Genomic DNA, 23,747 nt, shown 5'->3' on the forward strand with positions numbered 1-23,747 from the left:
AGCACCAGGGCTCGGGGCTCTGGCTTCAACCCTGCTGGGGTGGGGTGCCAGGGATCGGTGCTTGAGTCACAGGGTCTTGCGGCCCCCTTGAAACGGCTCGCGGATCCCCCGGTTGAGAACTGCTGTTCTCGTTTGCTTTAAAAAATTCAGTGGGAGAACTGGAAAATTGGATTATTAGAAAAATAGAAGTAACATGCAGAATAAGATGACCAAATATATGCCCCTGTTCAGCAAGGTGCTTAAGCACACAACTGCCAGTAAACACATGATTAGTCCAGTTGAAGTCTGTGGAATTATTCATCTGTCTTAAGTTATGCATGTGTTTAAGTACCTTGCTAGATCAGCCAGACACGGCCAGATCCTCAGCTCGTGTAAATCAGTATAGGTCTATTGAAGTCAAAGAAACTATGCTGATTTACCCCATCTGAGAATCTGGCCCGTTTATTTTAATCACAATTCAAAGTCTGTCCTTGAATTCTCAGGCAAGAGTCTCCTATTTACTTGAATGGGATTTAGGTGAATACATATGAAGGCAGAATTTCCCACTCAACAAGTGTATCCTAAAATGTACATCCCGATGGAGAATCTTCCTCTTTTCATCCAAGAGGTTTTAACTATGTACTTCCTTTGCTGAACTGATTTTGACAGGGACCTTCCCTGTTCCTATTCATCCAGCCAGTTTCCATTTCTTCTGCTTTGTCATAAGTCACTTGCACTATTTATGTGCTCCTTTATGATCCCCGGATCAACTAATCATTGCATTTGATCAGAACATCCCACTCCCTTTTTTACAATCTTCCCCATGAGAAAGAAATCCAGCTTCAGTCTGGACCTCAGAAAGGTCATCAAATATCACATTTTTTTAGATCAGAATCTGTCTAAAACCCAAAACTTTTTTCATCCCATAAGGTGTGAAGGTCACTATTTTACATGACTTAATTTGGATATGAAGGAGTTTTACATTGGCTCTAACAGAGTGACGCCTCAAAGCATTTAAGCCCATTCCACTAAGATTGTAGTGGTATTTCCAGTAGGACTATAGTAACAGTATTGTCAGAAATAGAATTTCTTATTGAAATTTGCAAAGCTGTTACTTTGTTCATATTTTGGTTATTCAGCAAGCATTACAACAACATTTCATTGTCTGAATATTCTACTTTTGGATACTGTGAACTGCAGGCTACCAGTGTTAGCTTTTTGTTCTCTTAATTTTGGTTTACTTACCTATTTTTGTTCCTACCACTCATGTCCCAGTGGTAGTAAGGCTTTTGATAGGTGGATATGTGGACCTTACAAATAGGACAGTTTTATCTTGGCTGTTTATTGGTCTTATGTCTAGGTCATCCACCAGTTAGAGGCCCCTTCACCTCTCTTCTCCTTTGTCCTCTCCCTATAATTGGTTTACTTGTAACTATTTATATACTTACTATTTATATGCTTTGTGGATATTTGGAAGTTGTCTCCTAGGGTCAGTCTCCAATAGGCACCCTTCTTCAGAGGTGGGTGCAGTATAATAAGCTACCTGGCTTGACAGGGTCATCTGGAACTCATCGGCTTCTACCTGAGCGCTTGGTGCAAATGTAACTCACACACCTGGGTGTGGTGTTCTGTCCCATTTAGTGGCACTGAGACCACTTAGAGAGAGAGATTAATGAGTTTGCTCTACAACCTTAGGTAAGAGCTGTATGGCTTTTAGCTCATGCAGTAGAGCAGATGTGGGCAAACGTTTTGGCCTGAGTGCCACATGGAAGTTCCAAAACTGTATGGAGGGCTGGGTAGGGAAGGCTGTGCCTCTCCAAACAGCCTGGCCTCTGCCCCATCCGCCCCCCCCCCCACTTCCCGCCCCCACCCTGGGACCCGACCCCCATCCAACCCCCCTTGCTCCCTTTCCCTTGACTGCCCCCCACATCCACATCCCGGCCCCCTGACAGGCCCCCCAGGACTCCCACGCTTATCTAACCGCTCCCTGTCCCGTGACTGCCCCCTTGGCCCTTATCCAACCCCCCCTGCTCCCTTCCCATGCCACTCAGAGCACCAGGACTGGCAGCTGTGCTGCCTGGCTGGAGCCAGCCATGCCTCCACACAGTCTAGAGCACCGGGGCAGGCCGGCGGCTCTCGCAGCTGCGCTGCTCAGTAGGAGCTCGCAGCCCCACTGCCCAGAGCGCTGGCGGCATGGCGAGCTAAGGCTGCGGGGGATGGGAGACAGCAGGGGAGGGGCCGGGGGGCTAGCCTCCCCGGCCAGGAGCTCAAGGGCCGGGCAGGACAGTCCTGTAGGCTATAGGGGGGAGGGATAGCTCAGTGGTTTGAGCATTGGCCTGCTAAACCCAGGGTTGTGAGTTCAGTCCTTGAGGGGACCACTTAGAGATCTAGGGCAACAATAAGGGATGGTACTTGGTCCTGCTGTGAAGGCAGGGGACTGGACTCAATGACCTTTCAAGGTCCCTTCCAGTTCTGTGAGATAGGTATATCTCCATATTAAAAGTTTGCCCACCTCTGCAGTAGGGGCTCATGCACCAAGTTCCAAAGGTCCCAGTTCAGTACCCCCCTCTGACAACTGGGGTCTGTCGGTGTTACACAAGAGAGAATCTTTCAGACCTGTGAGGACTTGACACAAGTAGTCTTGGGCTTGGACTGGTGGATGCACTTGATGGGAGAAAAATAATTTTATAGATGGGACAAAATTTTCTCATTTGTCTAATCATAGAACTGGAAGAGACCTTGAGAGGTCATCTAGTTCAGTCCCCTGCACTCAAGGCAGGACTAAGTATTACCTAGACTATCCCTGACAGGCGTTTGTCCAACCTGCTCTTAAAAATCCCCAATGATGGAGATTCCACAACCTCCCTAGGCAATTTATTCCAGTGCTCAACCACCCTGACAGTTAGGAAATTTTTCCTAATGTCCAACCTAAACCACTGTTGCTGCAATTTAAGCCCGTTGCTTCTTCTCCTATCCTCAGAGATTAAGAAGAACAATTTTTCTCCCTCCTCCTTGTAACAACCTTTTATGTACTTGAAAACTGTTATCATGTCTCCTCTCTCTTCTCTTCTCCAGACTAAACAAATCCAGTTTTTTCAGTCTTCCCTCATAGGTCATGTTTTCTAGACCTTAAATCATTTTTGTTGCTCTTCTTTGGACTTTCTCCGATTTGGCCACATCTTTCCTGAAATGTGGCGTCCAGAACTGGACACACTACTCCAGTTGAGGGGCTTGAATCCTCGACATACTCTTTAAAAGGCCGGTGAAATACACCATTGCCCCAGCACCTAAGCACCGGAATCATGACATTCCTGAGTGGTGGAATGCTATGATACATATCAGGGTCATGTAACATGGACAAAAACACCGTGGTAGTAGACGCTTTTCCCTTTTTTTGGTTTAGTTATTGAAACTCAGACATAAAAAGCCATTACAAAACAACTGTTCCATTAAATTAAAAAAAATAGAGAGAGAATTTATAGTATGTAGCTAGAATGCCTAGACTTCTCATGCATTTCATATATGTATATTTAATGGAATTTATTGCCGGTCTACAGAACATGGTGTCAAACCAACTATGTTAATTGAAAAAGATTTATTGTATTGTTAATGTTGTAGCATGGTTCTAGATGGTGTATAAAATAATGCTAGTTGAAATGGCATTAATGTATGCATTTAAGTTCCTTTTTCATTTATGTGCATTATTGATCTTACTTCATTGTTGGGGAGGTAATGGATATATAATTAGAATACACTCACAGTAATCAATGATGAGATTATTAGGCTTATAAATAGAATTTTAAGACTAAGATGAGGTAATTTCCCAGTGTAACTAAGAATCAATAATTAGAGGCTTGCCTTGAATCTTAAAGTAGTACTTGTAAGATTAAAAATATAACACTTTTAGAGAAGTAAATCTATGTATATTTCTTAACTGTGTTACACAAAGATATGGTTTATACAGAGTTTATATTTAGTTCTTCTGCAAAGTTAGCCCTTCTTTTAAGTTTGACTCTCTAACGCTCTCCCCAGCTGTGCAGTCATGAAGGTTGGCTGCCCAAATTTGACCTTGTTCTAGGGGCTGGAGTCATCCTGCCTTGCCCAGTTGCCATATGTTTGCAATCAGGCTTGAGGGAGTGACATCAGAAGATTCACTGAGCAAATCCCTTGTCCTAACACAGGGTAGTAGGTTCTTTCCTGTCTGACTTCATGCTCTTATTTCAGGGCAGAATTTGAAAGAGGCCACATGATGACTGGGAAGGCTACTGACTGACAGCTCAGTGCTGTTGGACAAAGAGAGAGGCTCAGCACCCATTCTGTCACGTCTCTCAAACTAAAAGTGATGTATCAGGGTAGGAACTCAGATGGGATGGTGGTGAGGGCCATGTAAATAGCTGGATGGATAGATAGGGGAAGGGACTCTTCCTCTGATGACTGGGTGGGGAAGGGGCAGTTTGTCCATCCATGCATTGGCGATGATCCCTTGCATCACTTTTGATACCCTCCCCTTCTGACCCTCTCCAGTGATTGGAGGTGGCATGTGTGAGTTCCCGCACCTCCTGCTAACATACCAAGGTTAGAAAGACTCTGGTCTGGTTTTAAAAAGAACCAACACAACCCCGATCAAGAACTGTTAAGTCGCTGTGCATCTGTGTTAATCGAGCTCTCGGGCTGTAATAAATTCCACAAGCTGCTTGACTCTAGAGGAGTAAATAAAGAGGGCACTGACGATAAAGGAGTTGCACTGCACGCATATGAACTGTCCATCCCCTGCCTTGGAACTCCAGTGTTCTTTCTCTTTGATGGCTTTGCCTACTGACCAAACTCTCTTGGGGTGGGCTGACTTAGTGAGGAGTCAGCATGCATGTAGCCCAGAGGGCAGCATAAATTTTAGGCCTGTCACAGAGCCTTGTTTAGTAGCTTTGTGTGTGCTAAGGGCCCAATTCTCCCCTCAGATGGCCAGAGCTTGTACATTTTTAAGCAAGATACTAGCTGCACAGTGACATGTACTCTGGTACCTGACAGGAAGGTTGGTCCCTAAAATTGTTTTCTTTAAAGTAGTTTAAATTTAACACACAGGCCCAAGCATGATCAAAATAGAAATTAGGAATGAGTGTCTCCCATTTTTGCCTTTTATTTTCTTTATTGGGATTTCTCTGCTGCTCATGATCAGAATATCTGAGCACCTCACAATATTAATGAGGATGTTCTTGGGTAGGAAAGTATTGTAGTCTCCATTTTACAGATGGAGTGAGGCACTGTGAGATTAAGTGACTTGCCTAGAATCCCCTGGGAAGTCTGTGGCAGAGCCAGGGGCAGGCCACCCCAGGTCTCGTGATTCAAAGTCCTGTGCCTTGCATACATGACCATCTTTCTTCTCTTCCCTTAAAGAAATATCGGGCTATTGGAAGTTTGCACTAATGGAAAGGCCTTTGCTCTGATTTGTCTTATGTGAGGAAAACAAATCCTAAGCTGATGTAAATGTATATTATTTCAAGCTTGTAAGTGCCTCCCTTTGCTTTCAACTACCGACTTCTGTCAGTGTAGTCAGGGGAGTTGACCAAGAAACCATGGGCTGCAGATTTGGGCAAACAGTCCATTTTTAATTGTGACCAAAGTGGTAGTTTAAAACATTTTGGCTTTGGGAAGCTGCATTCATTTCTAATGTGTGTTGATAAAACATGTCAGGTGAGGTTTTCTTGTGGCAGACAGATCCCAGTTATTCAAGCATAGGCTTTGTTTACTCCACTGAGACTGTTTGGAATCCATCCCCCACAAAGTAGTGATTTGAAAATGAGGAATATCCAGCAGGAGACTCCTTTCATTTGGGGCTGCCTTTTCCTCTGTGATCCTAAATCTGAGGGTGCCAGGTTTATACAGGGCATCTAGGAGGGCACACAGGTTTCTCAGAGTTTATTTGACAATGTGTTAATCAGCTGGTAGAGGTAAGAAAGAGATTCCGCTGGATACTGAGTGGCACAGAGCTGATTTTTCCACTGCCTGGGACTGGGTGTGGCCATTTACCCCGGTGTGAAGTGGCTGTAGAATGCTGCTAAATGAGAATGGTCGCATTTTACACCCACTTTGTATGAGTGCAAATGACCACACAAATGGCTAGAAGAAAAGGAGTACTTGTGGCACCTTAGAGACTAACCAATTTATTTGAGCATGAGCTTTCGTGAGCTACAGCTCACTTCATCGGATGCATCCACGGTATGCATCCGATGAAGTGAGCTGTAGCTCACGAAAGCTCATGCTCAAATAAATTGGTTAGTCTCTAAGGTGCCACAAGTACTCCTTTTCTTTTTGCGAATACAGACTAACACGGCTGTTACTCTGAAACAAATGGCTAGATTTCTCAATGCCTGACGGTCTGTTTGCACTAGCTTCAGTGCTGTAGAACAGGCATAGCCATTCCTCCCCAAGGAATGCCCTGGAGGGGAGCCTCTGCAGCAGCTCTGGCCTCAGCGGCATTCCAAAGCAGGGACCTGGGCAGCCTAGAGGAGAAGCAGGCATTTCAGGGGGTGGACGAGAAGTAGTGACTGTGGTGGCCCCACACCCCTGCCATAGGCATAGTTTGACCTCTATATTGGTGGGGATGGGGGGAAGTGGGCATACACATACAGACACACCCATGTGCATGCTGATACTCCTGGGGGAATTCTGCACTACCGCTCAATGCAGAATTTTGCAGAAATTAATGGTTTTTGCATATAATTTCCTTTCCCGCACAGAAACGGGCTGCAGTGCTGCTGGCTGCCACTACAGGCTGCTGAACCTGGCAGAGACTAGCTTGCAGATAGAATACACTGCAGGGGGTTGGGGTGGGGGTGGGGGGAGAGTAGAGAGTTCCTAGCAGCTGCAGCTTCCAGCATGCCCTGAGGGAAGGAGACGATGGTGCGAAGGAAACTCCACACAAGCCTGGGGCCCCGTAACAGGCTGTTTCTCCCTTTGGATCCCTGGGTGGCAGGGAGAGGGTGTCTGGGCTGGGGGCGGGGGGGGGGGGGCGGTTGGGCTATGGGCAATAGGGGGAGGGTGTCTGGGCTGGAGAGGGGGGCACAGCTGGGCTCTGGGCAATAGGGGGAGGGGCATGGCTGGACTCTGGGCAGTAGGGGGAGGGTGACTGAGCTGGGGGGCATGGCTGGGCTCTGGGAGGGAGGGGGTGCAGGTAGGTGGGCTGGGCATCCCCCATGGCTGGGCTCAGGAGGGAGGGAGTTCAGGTGTATTGAATGGGGGTGTGGCGCCATGGCTGCTCTCTGGGGGAGGGGTTGTGCATGTCTGGCCCCCTGGCTGGGCTCTGGGGGGAGGGAGGGGGCAGAGAAACAGGAACTGGGTTGTCATAGGGGTTTCTTTAACGCTCTATTCCTGGGGGAATTTTTGTGTTTGTTTGTATTGTTACAGACATACTTGCTGACAGGTATTTTGAAAGAAGGCATGATTATATAGTATTATTTTGACAAATAAAATTTGCAGAACTTAAAAATATTGTGTGCAGAATTTTTAATTTTTTGGCACAGAATTCCCCCAGGAGTAATACTGAAGCCAGTTTCCTTGGCTCACTGGCTCTTTCCCCTGCCTGGAGTGGTATCTGGGCTGCTGGTGCTCGGAGGGGGAGGGAATTTTCCGACTTCACAGGGGAGTCCCAGCCGCTGCTGGCGGCCACCCCAGCACCGGCTGCTGCAGCCATGTCACTGCTGTGGTACAGCTGTGACCACTTCCCTGCTGGAGTGGCTGCTGCTGCTAAGGGGACTTCACATGCCTGCTCCTGCTCCCCCCCCCCATTCCTGTATCCCCTTCTCTTCCCCATCCTCTCCCCACTTTCCCCTGCCCCATACCATCTCCTATCCCACCTGCTTCCCCACTCTCGCTTCTCCCTGTCCCCCTGTAGGCATTCACCTTTGTACAGTAGAGCGGCAGGCACTAGGACCCAGGAGGTGGCATCCAGCTGCCGAGACAGGGACCCAGAGCACAGGAGAACAGATGCTCTGCCCCGCCCCCTCTGCTCCCTGCCAGCCGAAACATGCTGGAGCAGGAGGAGGGGGCAGCATGGGAAGCACAGAGCCCCTCTCCCTCACCTATCTCACTCAGGTAGAGCAGAGCAGGCCCTCCAGGGCAGGTCGGCTAGGGTTGCCAGGCACTGGTTTTCGACCGGAATGCCCAGTTGGAAAGGGACCCTGCTGGCTGTGGTCAGCAATGCTGGCCAGGCTGCTAAAAGTCCGGTTAGTGGCGCATGGCTGCCAGAAGTGGCTGTCATGTCCAGCTCCTAGGGATAGAGGTGGCCACAGGGGCTCTATACAGTGCCGCCACCCTGAGCACTGACTCTGCATCACTCATTGGCTGGGAACTGCGGCTGATGGGAGCTGCGGGGGCGGCACCTGCGAGCGCTGGCAGTGTGCAGAGCCCCCCGGCCCCTCTGCCTAGGAGCTGGACATGCTGGCCGCTTCTGGGAGCTGCGCTTCTGGGAGCTGCAGGGTAGGCAGGGAGCCTGCCTTAGCCCCACTGCGCTGCTGACTGGGAGCTGCCCGAAGTAAGCGCCACTTGGCTGGAGCCTGTGCCACGACCCGCCTCCCATAGCCCAACTCCCTCCCACATGTCTGAACCCCCTCCCAGACCCTAACTCCCTCCTGGAGCCTGCAGCCTTCACCCCCTCCCGCACCCCAACCCCCTGCCCCAGCCCTGAGATTATTCCTGCACTCTGAACCTCTCATTTCTGGCCCTACCCCAGAGCCTGCAGCTCCAGCGGGAGCTCTCACCCCAACCTCCTGCCCCGGCCCAATGAAAGTGAGTGAGGATGGGGGAGAGTGAGCGATGGTGGGAGTGGGGATGGAGTGCGTGGGAGGTGGGGCAGGGATGGGGCTTTGGGGAAGGGGCAGGGCAAGGGTGTTCGATTTTGTGCAATTAGAAAGTTGGCAACCCTAAGCTCTACACTCACAGAAATGGGGGGGAGGGAATGGCACATGACTCCCCCTCCCCCACACCTTTCCTCTCTTTGGGGGAGCAATGCCCCCCTGCACCCCCCAAAAACTACACCTATGACCTCATTGGGATCTCTGAAGCAGAGGCACAAGCCCTAATAGCTGCCCTAGCCTGTGCCAGGGGCAGGAATAGCCCCCATAGACCCTAAGCAAAGGCAGACACAAGCTGTCTCCTCTCCATCCTTGCACCGGCACAGGCATGAATCTGGCCCAAAGTGCATGACCGTGAAGAATCAGGCCCCACTTCTGTGCTCTCAGCATCTGATTCTGGACATACTGAATTCAGTTACAACATTCCCAGTGACTTCAGTGGGTGCAAGGACTGAGCCCTCAATCTCAAACATTAATCCAAATTCTGAGGGCCCTGAGTTTGCTCATTATTTTGAATCTCCTATGAGGTAGCTTGCTGCACTGCTGTGTGAGATGGTGGACAGACCCTCCTATTTCTACTAAATTCTACCTCTGCTTTGTTTTCTGATGTAATTTTCAGGATGAAACAATAGTGAGGTGTTATAAACTCCCATTTGTAGCTGGCAGTGGTGCCTTTTTTGGGATAACTCTGTATTTGATTCACAGAGAGAGTGTGATGCACATAAAAGGCCGACACTGCAGGTTTAGGTACAAATTACGGGAGACGGTATTCTTGTTAGCACAGCACAGCTGCAGGTTGTAAAACAGCTACAGTAGTGTATTTTAGTTATAAACTGCCCTACTAGTTTATAACAAGTCCCAGTGGAAACACACTCGTAAAAAGTTTATCCCAAACATGTTTCAGTTCAAATGGGCATTTACTTCATGATACCTTTACATGAGTCTGAAAGGGAGAAATTTCACTTCCAAGGTATGTGCACCCTGTCATCCATGCTTGGGGGAAAGGAGGGTTTACAGTCTGAGAATTACCCAGATAGTGATTTACATCAGATTTGTTCCAGTTAATGGTAGTAGGTCATAGAGTTTTAGCATGAATTGCTTTTGGGTAAAATTATTTATCATTATTTCATGTACAAACAGTAGCTTATATAAGATGCAAACTTGTTAGGCCAAGCAATTTCGACAATTTAATTAGCTGTTACCACTGTAGTTTTAAAGTGGAACTTATTGGATTAAAGGGAACCCCCCTGAACCCCCTCCCCGCAAACTCCAGTGCAAAACCACAGGCCCAATCCTGCAAGAGCACCACATACAAAATCCGCATTGTCTTCTGTTGGAATTCTGCATGCAGAATTCTTGCAAGATTGGCCCAGTGTTTGGAAAGGAAACTGTGTCCAATTCTGATCTCACTTATGCTGGTGTAAATCAGGAATAACTCCATTAATATGAGTAGAGTTACATATATGTAAAACTGCATTAAGTGAGAGGACAATTGGACCCGTCCACTTTAATTTGTGTCCTTTTTATACTTCTCTCCTAAATGAAGCTACCTTTGGTTTTTATGTTTAGAAATCCTATCTGTTTCCTTTCTCTTGCACCTCCACCCATTTTTCTTGGGATTCTCCTTTCTGGTTTTCTTCTACCTTCATTTTATTGTCCACAAATTTATTTGTCCTTCTCTCTGCTTCTGTGTAAGCTTTTATATCTCAACGTTTGTTTCTTCTCTGTCCCCAGTGCCAGTTTATGCACATGATTTTACAGTTACTATTCCACTGGAGCACAGCAACAGCAGGCTGGCTTTTTGGGTATTTCTGGGAAATTCTGTGGCCTGTGTTATCCTGGAGGTCAGACTGAATGATCTCAATGGTCCCTTCTGGCCTTGGCATCTGTGAAACAATGGACAAAGGCCAGTGTCCAGAGACTGGAAACATTCTGGATGAATTTTTGGCTTTGGACCTCAAACTTTTATTAATAAGTTAAGAGCTTGTTAGAGCTGTAATTGTTACTTACTTTGGTTATAGGTAGACAAAATCTTATGAACCTTGGTATCTGATATACTGTATTGTGAAATTATCTACAATATAATTTTGGAAAAGTCTGATGTATTTGAAACTAGGCAGATGTTTCCTGAGCTCCTGCCATACGGTCGCAATAGAGAGCACTGATCCATGTATGAGTATACAGAGAAAGGCCTCTGTTCCCTGGTGCTCCTGAACCCTAGTGAATGTACCTGCAGAGTGAGGGAACATGTGACACCATCTTTGGCTTGTTCTGCCCCTTGAAGCAAATTGGATCAGCCGCTCCCTCCCTACCCCCTCGCTTGCTAATCCCTCCCCACTTGATTCTGGTTGACTCCCTGCCTGCCCATTTAGACATCTCCTTGCTAGTTCTTTCCCCATCTATGTTGGATGGACTCATGCTCCTGCCTGCCCCATCTTCCACCTGCTTCAACAGACCTGCTGCAATACCTTTACCTCTGCCTCAGTGGAACTGCCTGTTATGCCCTTAAACCAGCCTGCTCCCTGGTGTCGTGTAAAGAATTACAAGGACTTTTTTCAAACATATTAAAGAAGACAAGTAGCTGGAGTTTGAGCCATCAGTTCTGAATTCGTCTTTTTAAACCTCCTTATGGTAGTGATTGATATCTGGCTATTACTATGATTGGCACCCTATGAATACCTAAGATATAAACCTGCACAGCAGCTCCATCCCAACTCTCCTCTGCTGCTAACTGGGGTGAGAGATGGGGTGGGATGTGTAGGACTGTACCAGCCCAACACTGAGAGGCTATGCAAGAATTGCTAGGGTGCTCAGTTTCTTCACCTCCCCAGGCCCCCAGGTTCCTGGTGCTCACCCCATACTCTCTTTAAGACTCCCATCCCTGTCGTATTTCAATCTTCTAATTTAAAAAACAAAATGTATGGCCACTATTCGCAGCTCAGATAATTTGACTTCCAACAGGAGCACCATGGCCAAAGAGCAGTGCTTGTGACTCTGGTGTGTGCATGTCCTCATGACTGGCCCTGGGACCTAGCAGGTCTTGCACAGGCCAAGAGAGGTTCCCCACAGTGAGAGGGCAGATTAGGTCAGGAGTCCCGACCTGGTTGCTCCAGCCACTGGCCAGCTTTCTCCCCTGCCACAGCACCTTCTAGAGACGCCTACAAAATCCCAGGCAGCCAGTCCTGAAGTGTAAAACACATGGGGTAAGATTTTCAGAAGTGTCGGCCTACTTCTGCTTTCATTGAAGTCAATGGGTGTGTGACTTATAGAGGGAGTGGAGTTAAATCCAATGCTGAGCAGTTGTGGAAATCTCTCCCTTGAGGATTATTCAGTTTCCAAAGGGTTAAGGTTTCTATTTTATTTTTATAAGGAACCATTAATCTTGTGGAGCAGAAGCCTATGGCAGTTAAAATATTCAGTGCAGTCAGTAACACATTATAATGACAAGGTTGTGATTTCTGCACTTGATCATGAATGATTTATGAAAATTTAGTAAACAGCGAAGGCACAGTTCCCTTTCAGCAGCCTATTGAAGTCATCTCCTTGTGCAGACTTGTGTAGTTTAAAAAAATGCCCCAACAATCAACAAACCTGCTCCCATTCCCCTGGAAAATGATTTTTTCAAAATACATCCTTCAGAAGAGCACTGTGGATGAGGTAATTCTCACGATTTAAAAGCAACACCTCCTTTCATTATCTTGCTTTAATCCTTCAGGGCCCATAGTTGAAATTATCCTGAAATTGTTATTTGTGACAAATTGCAGTGAATGGGAGGTTCTCCAAGTTTTTTGTTTTTAGTTTTCATACCTCACGGCAAGTGACTCGGACCTGCTCGATTTTCTAATGCCTGAACTGGCATTTCTTGAATCAGCAACACTTCTTTTCTCTGATGGCTGGCACTAGCAGAACTTACTTGTGCATTAGTCCACCTTCCCTCGTACTTTGTTTCTTTTCTGCTTTTCTCTCCTTCCTCTTTCATCTCTGGCTTCTCTCTCCTCCCACGCTCCATTTTTGCCTCTCTACTTGCTTATCAGAGAATGGTCTAGAGAATTTCTTTGCGAGCAGGACCGGTAGACACCATACACACTCTTGTTCTCTGCCTTCCCTAACCCCTCCTCCCCCTTACCTCTCTCTCCATCTTTCTCCCAATCATATCGCCACCATCCCTTTCTGTACCTTCCCTCCCCTCCCTCTTTGCTTCACACTTAGTTAGAAAACATTCTCTCTAAAAGGCTCCCTGGGCTGGTTGTGAGTGTCCATCTTTGGGAGCATTCCCTGCTGTGTGGATGCTGAGCCTGCCCCTGTGTGAAGCACTTATTACAATCAGTTCTGGTCTCCTGTGACCCATCAGCAGAGCCAAGGAATGGGAAGTCAGTCCCTGATTAGAATCAACACTTCAGGAGCAGACCACTTCTAGTGCCAAACACTAGTAGCGCTTACTGTTCTCTAACACTAATAGCACTTTTAGGGCCTGAGCCAATGCCTGTTAATTTAGGTGGGAGTCTTTTCACAGATATCAATGAACAGTGAATCTGGCTCTTAAGGCAACATTTTGAAAAAGCCTAAGGCCCAAATTTTTAAAGGTATTTAGGCATTGTTGTGCTCAGCGTCACAGTGTCTATCATTTTTCAAAAGGGGTTTAGGCACTTAGGCTGGGATTTAGTCTCAAACTGACTTAGGGACTTAGGCTCCTAAGTCTAACTGAAAGTCAATGGCATTTAGGCTCCTAAGCCACTTGGGTATGTCTATACTGCAGTTAAACATCTGTAGCTGGTCTGTCTCAGCTGGCTTGGGCTTGGGCTACAGGGCTGTAAAACTGCAGTATAGACATTCTGACTTGGGCTGGAGCCCGAGTTCTGGGACCCCACAAGGGGGCATGCTGGCTCAGGATGGTGCAAACACTATTTGAAATGAATCCTAAGCTTTGAAGAACCTTTTTGTTTTTCTCTGTCAATATATGGCAAAACTGATGTTACCTCTGAGTTTAAGAATACTAATTGAGTAATTAAAGACTTAATGGAAAGGTATGGATTCTCTTTAAATACATTATTTCAATGATTAATTTATCGTGCATGCCTCGTTCTCATTTTTTTTTTCCTTTCCAAGAATCATTGCTCTCTCCTTTGGGTCCCACCTGTCGTTCGTTGATATAAATCTCTCTCTAAGAGGCAAAGAGTAAAATCATTTCACTTACTAGGCAACTGCAGGCTAAATTTTCAAAGCGACCTTTTGGGCACTGCAACTTTTGTGTGCTGAACTGGAGACCCCTTGCGGGGGACTGATGTTCAGCAAGTATAGAGCATTTGCCTTCTGAAAATCAGGCCCCATTAAGGCCTCTCAAGTTAAGGACTCAAAAAATTGAAGTGTCCAGAATCACTAGGCAGTTTTGGAAGTTTAGGCCTGTGGATTTTGAAAGGGGTAAGAGCTGGTGGGTATATATCTGCATTGTTATCCATTATCTGTATAGGGCCACATGCTATAATAGCTTCAAAAAAGGTGCGATAAATCCACTTTCATCATATGCATACTAGACATAAAAATATCTCATTCAGCAATAGAGCTGTATTAAATGAATAGCTGTTAAGAGATGTAACCTACTGTAAGACTAGAAGTGTGGTGCAAAAAAAGGTTATCCACTCAACAGGTTCTACTGAGTCATCATAAATCTCTGTTATCTGTCGCCTTGAAATTCCATGAAGTATCATGTTAGCTGTGCACATTTCACTTTTAGCTTTAGATTAAGAAGTGTCTGCCCAGAAAATCCAGTCGTTCATAAATCTTTGCTTCTTCTGTAATACTTTGTAACTTAAATGTATGATTCTCCTACTAACCACAAAACACTGTTGCGTAAATTCCAGTGCTATAGAACTCCATGAAGAAATTTTTGTGAAATTCAATGGGGACCAGGCTTTGGCCCTATAGTTTTAATTTGTAGTAACAAAAGGTGTACATGGAATTTATGGATTGCCTTCTGGAAGATTCTTTCTTGGAGTCAAGTTTCCTAAATCAGTCTGTAAAAATGTTTTTAGTGAATTGCTATGGGGAAAAGCATCAACCACTTAACAAACCCCACCACCCAAACTCTGTAAGCATCCGATCCTTAGACTTCAATGGGAATAGCGGGTGCCCAGAACCTGTCAAGATGCACTTAGCACTTTTGAAAATTGGGCCCGCAATGAAACTCCATGCAGCACTTCAGGTGTGAAGTGACTGACTAGAAAGGAGTTGCTTGACATCTGAAGAATTTTGCCACTCCCACTCTGATGAGAGAAGCTCAGTTTGGATTTTTCAGAGTGTGACAAAGCTGAGGTATTGACTGTAAGTGTGGATGCACTGTGATGTCTGTGTAGCAGATAGTTCTTTAAAACTTGATCTGTGGTGGCCCAGAATTTAACATTTGGTGGCATCCCAGGGAGTATTTAATTGCATTTGTGCTGCATTACAAGGCTGTCTCCTTTTCCTGAATTTGTTTTAGTTAATTAGTTGTAAATGTCAGAGGAGTATTTCAAATGACAGAAAGATCCTATATTATCATACATGAAGCAATTAACTCTTCTGACAAATATTTATTGTGGTGTCTTCTTTAATTAAGCTTTTTGTACTCTTGGAAATACAGCGTGTTCTCCCCAAAAGGACACTTTTCCAGCTCTGTGGTTGTATATTTTTGCAGACTGCCATGGACATCACAACTAGCTTAATGAAACTTGGCAATGGAAGAGTTAATAGGCCTACACCTCAGATACTTACATGACACTGTCTGTTTCAGAATACTGATTTCCGTGCTATTTTGGCCAAAAAACCAACCAAACAAAACCCCAAACAAACCAAAACCTCCCCCAAACACCACTGATTTGGGTCTTTACACTGAAAATGATTAATCCCCAGGCACTCTTGTTCTTTGCACAGATACCATTTGCAGGAGAAATGTAACATACTTGTGCCGTTGAGACCGATGATGTTGGAAAAACAGCAGAGCAGAGGCTTATAGGTTTTTTGTTTAAAAAATTGATGTTTTTACTTGTTTCTCGTTGCTGCTCATATGAATACAAGTTACAAATATGACTGTTTGTTTGTTTAGCTCCTTTTAAACAGATAGGTCTCGTAGTTGATGTGCCACTGAGAAATAATTCCTGACAGTTATAACTGAACCAGATAAACAGTTCTGCCATCCGCAAAATAACACGGTAAAACAAAAGGGTTCTGCTTATCGTTTTCCATTTCTTCATGCTTGTCAAACTGTTTAACTGTGCATTACCCAGAACAAAGGGTCTCCGTATTACTCTGCTTGTCTGCTGTGGTCATGGTTTTAACCTTCTCCACTGCAGGGTCCTTTATGGCATGCTTGTCCACATTCATTACTTTTTCCTTGCTGTGGCTATGTTTTAAGCACAGGCTGTCATACATTTAATCTATGTTCATATGTATACATCCGCATATGTATCTTTAAAATTTTTCTTCAGGCAGAAACGGCAACAGAGGGTGGACGGGAAGGTCCTAACGTTCACGTCGCCTCAGGGCTGAACAACTGTGACCAAACTGGAACAGGCGGCTCACTGACCTCGCAGAGTTTGGTTGCTCCTGCTGGGGCCTCTGCTGGTACTTCAGCTGCGGCTTCGTTCTTCATAAGGTAGTGTTCATCTTTACAATTTACATAATTGCTAATGGATATTACGTGGTTATATATTGAAGGTTCCACTGTGAATAACAGTTCATGTTAGTGTATGGTGGCAATTGCTGAGAAGGGAGGTAACCATCCTCTCCGGACACTGGCCTTGCACCATTGCTGAGGTCATGTTTTTATTTCTGGAGACCTAATGGGTATAGTTACATATAACAAATCCACCACATGATAGGCTTCCTCTGAGCAGGGGTTTTGCTGCTTTGTACTGGCAGAACTGAGAAGAGATGCTTGAACATCATCTACATCTATTATAATTTGTACAGTCATCAATGTTATGCACACAATTGACATACATTTTCAGAAACTCCTCAAAAGAAGTACTAAAACTTTGTGGATTATTAATGAGACTGAAGCCAAGGCTGTCCCTCTTTATGCCAATCCAGCTTTTGTACGAGTGCATGAAGAACTCAGTTGTGTTATCCGAAATGCTGACATGTACCATAGTATAACTTGTAAAATCAGATGTTGTTCTTGTTCATGCACGTCCAGCTGCTGATCTAAGAATTATTTTGGGGTAGTTCTCTGGCCTGTGCCATACAGGGAGTCAAACTAAATGATCATATTGGTCCCTTCTGACCTTATAAGTTACATATCTACAAGATGGTATGTGTGTGTATAACCAAAGGAGCAAACCCTTCATTCCACATGCTAATATTGCTTATCAAAAATTTGCTCATAGTGGTACCATATTGACATGCATCCATGTTTGAGCTATTTTTTCTTCCCATCTACCCCAAAGGGTAAGTCTATATTTTGACATTTGAGATTATTTGAGAAAAATGAAAAACACTTTTTATTTAGGTTGTTGTACAGTAACACAGGGTTTCTCAAACTTCATTGCACCACGACCCCCTTCTGACAACGAAAATTACCACACGACCCCGGAAAGGGGGATTGAAGCATGGCAGCGGGGCCGAAGCCCGAGCCCTGACTCCCAGAACAGAGGCCAAACCTGAAGCTTGAGGGCTTCAGCCCTGGGATTGGGGGGCTGTAACCTGAGCCTTGCTGCCCATGGCTGAAGCCAAAGTCTGAGCCCTGCCACCTAGGGTTGAAGCCCTCGGGCTTCAGCTTCATCCCTGGAGGGCAGGGCTTGGACTTTGGCTTCAGCCCCGGGCCCCAGCATGTCTAATGCCAGTCCTGGCGACCCCATTAAAACAGGGTCGTGACCCACTTTAGGGTCCCGACCCACAGTTTGAGAACTGCTGCAGTAACATAATATACGCCTGTAAATAGCATTTCCCCCCCTGTAAATGGTAACAAAAATAGGCTCTCTGGCTAAAAGCTTGAATTTCAAGGTATAGCCTGTAATAAATTGTTAGGACCAACTGGCAGAGTTTTCACAGTAGGGGTTCATTGTGAAAATGGTTACTAAACTATATTGGTGAAAATGCTGGAGTTCTAATTGCTAATGTTGCTTAAACGGAAAACTGTTGAGCAGATAGTAAGTAAGTTCTAAAAAAAAACCCCAAAACAAACTTTCAGGGACTCCTTCGTGCTTTTCAGTTTCTTTTCTATACAAAACTCAATTTGTAACATTCTGTTGGGAAAGTTCAGTGTGTTCAAATGTTCAAGTTTTCAAATAGTATTAAGAAATTTTCATGCTGGGAAAACTCGCTAATATAATGCACACAGAACATCCTTTCTTTTCTCCTTTCAATATCTTTTTGCCAGATTTTCTGATGTATTTGAGTTTAAATGAAGCCTTTGCTTCTTCCCAGGCCAACTTCTCGTGACATTACGCCTCATATTCTTCATAGAAATATCGCTATGATAGGAAAAAGGTATAACTAAGATGTGTTTTATGGAAGATGGGTCATGTGAGATATCATTGGAAAGGTTATGATTTTCTGAATGTGATGATCCTATTTGTATGCATGTACCATTTCTGTATCTGAAGTTAGGAATATTGACTATGTAACAATTACAACTGTGTTTTCATCTGGGGAATGCCCACCCGACAGTATGCAGTCAGCCTGGAATGGGCCATTAGGGAGATTAGTATCTTCAAAGTCCTATTGATGTCCCTCCTTCCTGGGATGCTGCTTTGACACTGCAGGGTCATGTGATCATGTCACCTGGTACTGGACACCATCTTGGACTTCTAATGTTTTCCCTTAAGAGGGGGCGGTGGTCAAACTGAGTAACAAAGGATTCCCGCTATATGCAAATCCTATTTAAGGCTGGGGAGTGAGTTAATCTAGGTTCTTCTCCGCTGCCTCCCTGCCCAAGCAGGAAGACTGCTGAAAACACCTAAAGAAACAAAGGAGCTAAACTGGGGGAGGCCAGGGGTTGAGCCCAGGTGATCAAGGTCTAGCCTGTGAAAGGAATACCTGGAGATTTAAGCTGCAAGCAGTGCAGTTTACCTTCAAGAAACTCTGCAACCTGCATAAAACAAAATTTAGGTGAGAATTTGCTACTATTAATCAGTTAATTTAATGTATTAAGTTTAGGTTTCGTGTTTCGTTTTATTTGCTCAGTAATCTGCTTTGTTCTGCTTGCTGTCCCTTATAATCACTTAAAATCGACCTGTTGTAGTTAATAAACTTGTTTTTTGTTTATTCCAAAACCAGTTTGTGCAATTCATAACTGGAGGGGCCGGGACGACAGGAAAAGCTGTGCATATCTTCCTCCACATTGAGAAAGGGAGTGGATTTCATGAGCCTACGCTGTATAGATCTGTATCCAGTGCAAGACAATATATTTTTGGATTTGCACCCCGAAGGAGGTGTGCACTTTAGTGCTAGGCAATCCCTTATCTGAGTCTTCCCACACAGAGCTGATCTCAGTGTCTGTATGCCTTTGCAGCTGGGTGTGTCCCTACCTGTGTGTGTGCTAGAGGAGACTTGAGGGCCTGGCACAACAGGACAGGGTGAGAGAGCCCAGGGTGGTGGAATGGGCGGGCTCAGTGGGACTCCAGTACATCAGGTATGGGCGAGCAACTCCTCACACTTCTCTTCTTCCATGATCCTATCTAAAGACAAATACTAGTCTGAATTTGTGTCCTGTTATGACTGCTGCTCTACACACAAAATAACTATATTAGAGGGTAATTCACACCCTTCGTTGTGCAAATTCTGTGTGTGGGCATTCTTACTTTGATTTAGTTCAAGTTGTTTTGGATTTATTTCAGTGCAAGTTTGTGTGTACACAATCTTATGCAAGTACAATGTGATAACTTCACTGCAAACTCCAGAAGACAGAGAAGTAGGACTTAAGGGAGGAAAAAATTCTTACTCAATCTCAGATATCTGAAATCATGGGGCGCAACTGTCCAGATAAATTACCTTCTCTTTAAGAGTGTAGTTTTGGGTTTTTTTTAACCCTGGTTTCTTCTTTAATGATTTTTATTGGCATGATGCAAAATAAATTGAAGTCAATGGAAAAACTCCCATTGACCTCACTGGGTTTTGGATCAAGCTCTAAATGCTTTCTATAAATCCATCTTTGTTTCCACTGAATCAAAATTTTACCGATTTAGCACTTAAATTCTGGCTAAAACATTTAAAATCCATTAGTTATGCTGCTTGTTACCTATCATTATTCCTTAGGAGAATGTCTTTTGTTCAACTGTTAACTAAATAACAGAGTGAGTTGAAATTTTTTTGCAGAATTTTCTTTTTTAATGACTTTTATCAAAAATGAAACTTCTTGAAAAATGATCAGTTATCAAAATTTGCTATGATGTTTTATTGAAATTATTTTAGGATTTTTTCATGTACAAAAACTTTCATTCTCTTACTGAAAACCAGGTTTTCAGCAAACAAAAATGTTTAAAAACAACTTGAAATATGATTTTTATAAAAATTTAGGCTAAAATATTGTAGAAAATTTCCCCCCAAATGGAAAATAGGTTAATTTCAAACCCTGTGAATCAGAAACAGAAGCAGTTAAAGCAGATACTGCTGCCCAGGGCCGCACCTTCCTTCCAGCACTCCTTGGTCCCAGAACTGGGCAAGGAGATCCCCCATTTGGGGGCTAGGACTCATGCAGCACCAGCCTCAAATCCCCCAGCCACGTAATATTTAGGAAAAAAAGCCAGGCAGAGATTGAAGCTGACCTGAGCACCTGCAGAAACAGCTTAATCAGGGACTACTGGCTATTGATGTCATTGGAGTATTTTTTTATACTTTTGGTTGGACACCTGGTGCTGATTGGCTGTTTGCTCTAACCGCCACCCACCTCCTCCCTCAATCTTTTTGCCTCATTCTATTCTTGCCTTTCATACCCTCCAGCTTCCTCCCCTTCCTCTTCTTCCCTGCCCTATTCCCTTCACTCCCTTCCTTTTATGTCCCCCCTCCCTTCTGTTGTCTTTGTGTTTAGCTAATCTGCCTCTCAACTAAACACCATTCTCCCCTCAATAAAACAGAGAGGAATAATGGCATCAACATGTTGTTTGCTGCCATCGCATTGTTCACTCTGCTTGTATGTTCTACTTCTTTCGCCTATCTTGTCTGTCTTGCCTATTTAGATTGTAAGCATTTTAGGGCAGGGACTGTCTACTACCCTGTGTTTGAATAGTGCCTCATGCAATTGAGCCCTGTTCATGGTTGGTTCCTAGAAATGACTAATAAATATGATTATTAATAATAATTTGTCGGTTTGTGCAAAATCATTTTCCTTCTTTTTGACCAGCTCTCCTGACAGTTGGAATTTTTCACTCACGTCCTTTTTGTTTAGTTTTGGGAAAAGATCTATTCTATTAGTCATAGAAATAAAGTAGATCAATAAAAGTATGCCTGTAAGCTAAATTTTAGCATATTGCAGATGTAGTTTAAATTACTTTGAAATACAATAAAGCCCAAATAATGAGTCTACCTTTACCGAGGTGAGTAGTACCATTCACTTTAATGGGATTTCTAACATGAACAAATATTTCCAGGCTCAGGCTCAGTATTATTGTTCTTAGGGAAACAACATTTATCTCAGTCAGGAAGGCCAACTAGAGGTATGCAGGCATGTTTGGGCAGCCTCTGGTTGGTTCATGGCTTTACAGCCCGCTCCAACCTTCTGGCATCTCTGCTGACATTAAAATCTGCATCTTTACTGAGTGTTTCTCTCTCACCTTTTCATTATTGTATGCTTAGCCATGCCTGGGGGGAGGGGAGAGTCATCTGTACTGTGTTTATTTGCTTATGTTTGTTCTTTACCCCAAATTATAACCCTATATTTGTAAGTTCACAATTAGTTGCTCTGAAGATAGTAAACAGGAGAACATGGCTTCAGGTGGGTAAATATAATTTAAGTTCTGCAGCAAAATATTTTTCTGGGTCTACAATATATGCATGATTCCAAATGAAGATAATTTAAGTAGCCCTTGTACAGAATGCATTTCTTTGGTTAATAAATATGCAATCTGAATCTGCATATTGAGTAAAGAGCTCTTTTTCATTTTACCTGCTTGCTCAACTTCTTCAAGCTTAATTATGTGTTTTGCTTTTTTATTTATTTTGTTATTTTATTCATCAGCTTGAAATGCAAAAATCTCTGAAGTGGAGGTGCTGAGCATCCAAAATCAAAACCAAATAATTAAAACCGTGGATGCAAGTGTGTCAGCAGAATAAAGTCAGTTTTAATCTTCCCTCATCCCTTGCTGTATTACAAGAAAAACGTTTTGACCAATATTGGACTCTGTCACATTCAGACCTGAAGAAGAGCTCTCTGTAAGCTCGAAAGCTTGTCTCTCGAAGCTGGTCCAAAAAAAGATATTACCTCCCCCACCTTGTCTTTCTAATATAAACAAACTGTCAGAACCTGCAGTCTGTAATCAGTGCGAGTGTTACCTCAGTAAGGACTACAAGGTTTGGCAGAAATAACAGATTTCCAGCAAGAAACTGGCAGAGTAAGAAGGCTTTCCTCTAATAAAACAAAATAAAAAGGACAGATACAGAGCCAACTTCTGTTCTCACTTCAGAGAAGAGGCTCCTGGTATAAGAGGAGTAGAACTGTGTCCCATATTGATCAGATTTAAGAAAAGTACAGTGGAACAGATCTGAAGTCTAGTATTAGTAGAACTGTCAGGGAATGAACTCTGCCTAGCTTTAGCAATCTGAATTTTATAACCATTGCCTGGCTGGCTGGTTTTTTTTCCTAAAGAAAGTGATATGAAAAGCTTTGTTCTTACTAAATGAAACTCTTTATAGTTACAGTACTACTAAGTGGGCCCAGTCCTGTTGTCACTGTTTCTTATGGGGGTACCATATAAGGCTGTTATAAGATGTAAAACTTTTGTTGACTGAACACCTCAGGGAGAGGGAGCACTGTAATTTCCAAGAGCAGGAAGGAGAAAGGGAGAGAGGAAGAGGTTAGGAATGAGAGTGCACTGGGGGAGAGGTTAATTGCCTAGTTACCAAAAGGGAAAACACCACTCCCCTGAGAGAGAAAAATCAAGCCCCCTAAAAACTGAAGCAATCACCATTAATCTGTGACTTCGGCCTGTTTGTGACTTGTGACAGTTGTGGTGATTTCTGTGTTCCTCGATAGGAGTTCTACTTCAATGAAGCCATCTGTGGCTGGCCCTGACACAGAAAGACAAGACTGAAGTAAGATTTGAGCAGTGGCAGGATGTTTATTGAAGAATCAGAGGGATTTAAACCCCTAGTGTAAAAGGCTGGATCACATGATGGGAGGAGGAACAACAATATATAAAGTAATTCTTCCTAAATCTTTATCTTGGTAGATTTTTGGAATAGCCCATCTTCTTTTCTTCCTCCCAAATTAGCTTATGAGGGATGTTATTTCTTGCATACTATATGTCTCTTACACTGCTAAGAGCTTTTGCAAGGTTTTTGTGTATGTGCCAATTAATCACGTTTGCGTTTGCAAAATGACTTCCATCGAAAGTAGGATAATTAACTGTAGTTGCAGTGTCTTAATACCCGTGCTACCATTTTTGTTTTATCAAATATCTTTTTAATTACTGTGTTTACTTGGGTTACTGAATCACTCCATTGTGATATAGGGTAAAATTCTAGGCTCCTAAATAATTTATGCACTTTTTGAGAGTTTTGCCTATAGGGCCCAATTCACCAATATATTCTAATTTTATTCTGGGGTAACTCCATTTAAGTTAATAAAAATGGAGTAAGACAGCATTGAATCAGACTCATTATTTTTCTGTTGCCTGCCTACTCTTGAGTGTGCAAGAAAACTCTCCATTTATATGCATAGTGTTTTTTGCTGTTTACCAGGAAAAATTCTATTCATCAGTCCATTTGCTTATCAAGGTCATAAAATATCCAGAC

At 44.0% G+C, this 23,747-nt stretch overlaps 1 protein-coding gene across 2 annotated transcripts in view; it reads left to right on the plus strand.

The window, feature by feature from the left end:
- The window catches only part of KIF26A (kinesin family member 26A), a 134,665-nt gene that overhangs the window by 54,224 nt on the left and 56,694 nt on the right, over positions 1-23,747 (plus strand). For both annotated transcript variants that reach the window (XM_048854573.2, XM_048854574.2), the window contains exon 4: positions 16,286-16,452. In XM_048854573.2, the coding sequence (XP_048710530.2) occupies positions 16,286-16,452 (167 nt within the window). The remainder of the gene's footprint in view (positions 1-16,285; positions 16,453-23,747) is intronic.

This window comes from Caretta caretta, chromosome 6 (genome assembly GCF_965140235.1).
Source record: "Caretta caretta isolate rCarCar2 chromosome 6, rCarCar1.hap1, whole genome shotgun sequence".
Taxonomy (NCBI): domain Eukaryota; kingdom Metazoa; phylum Chordata; order Testudines; family Cheloniidae; genus Caretta; species Caretta caretta.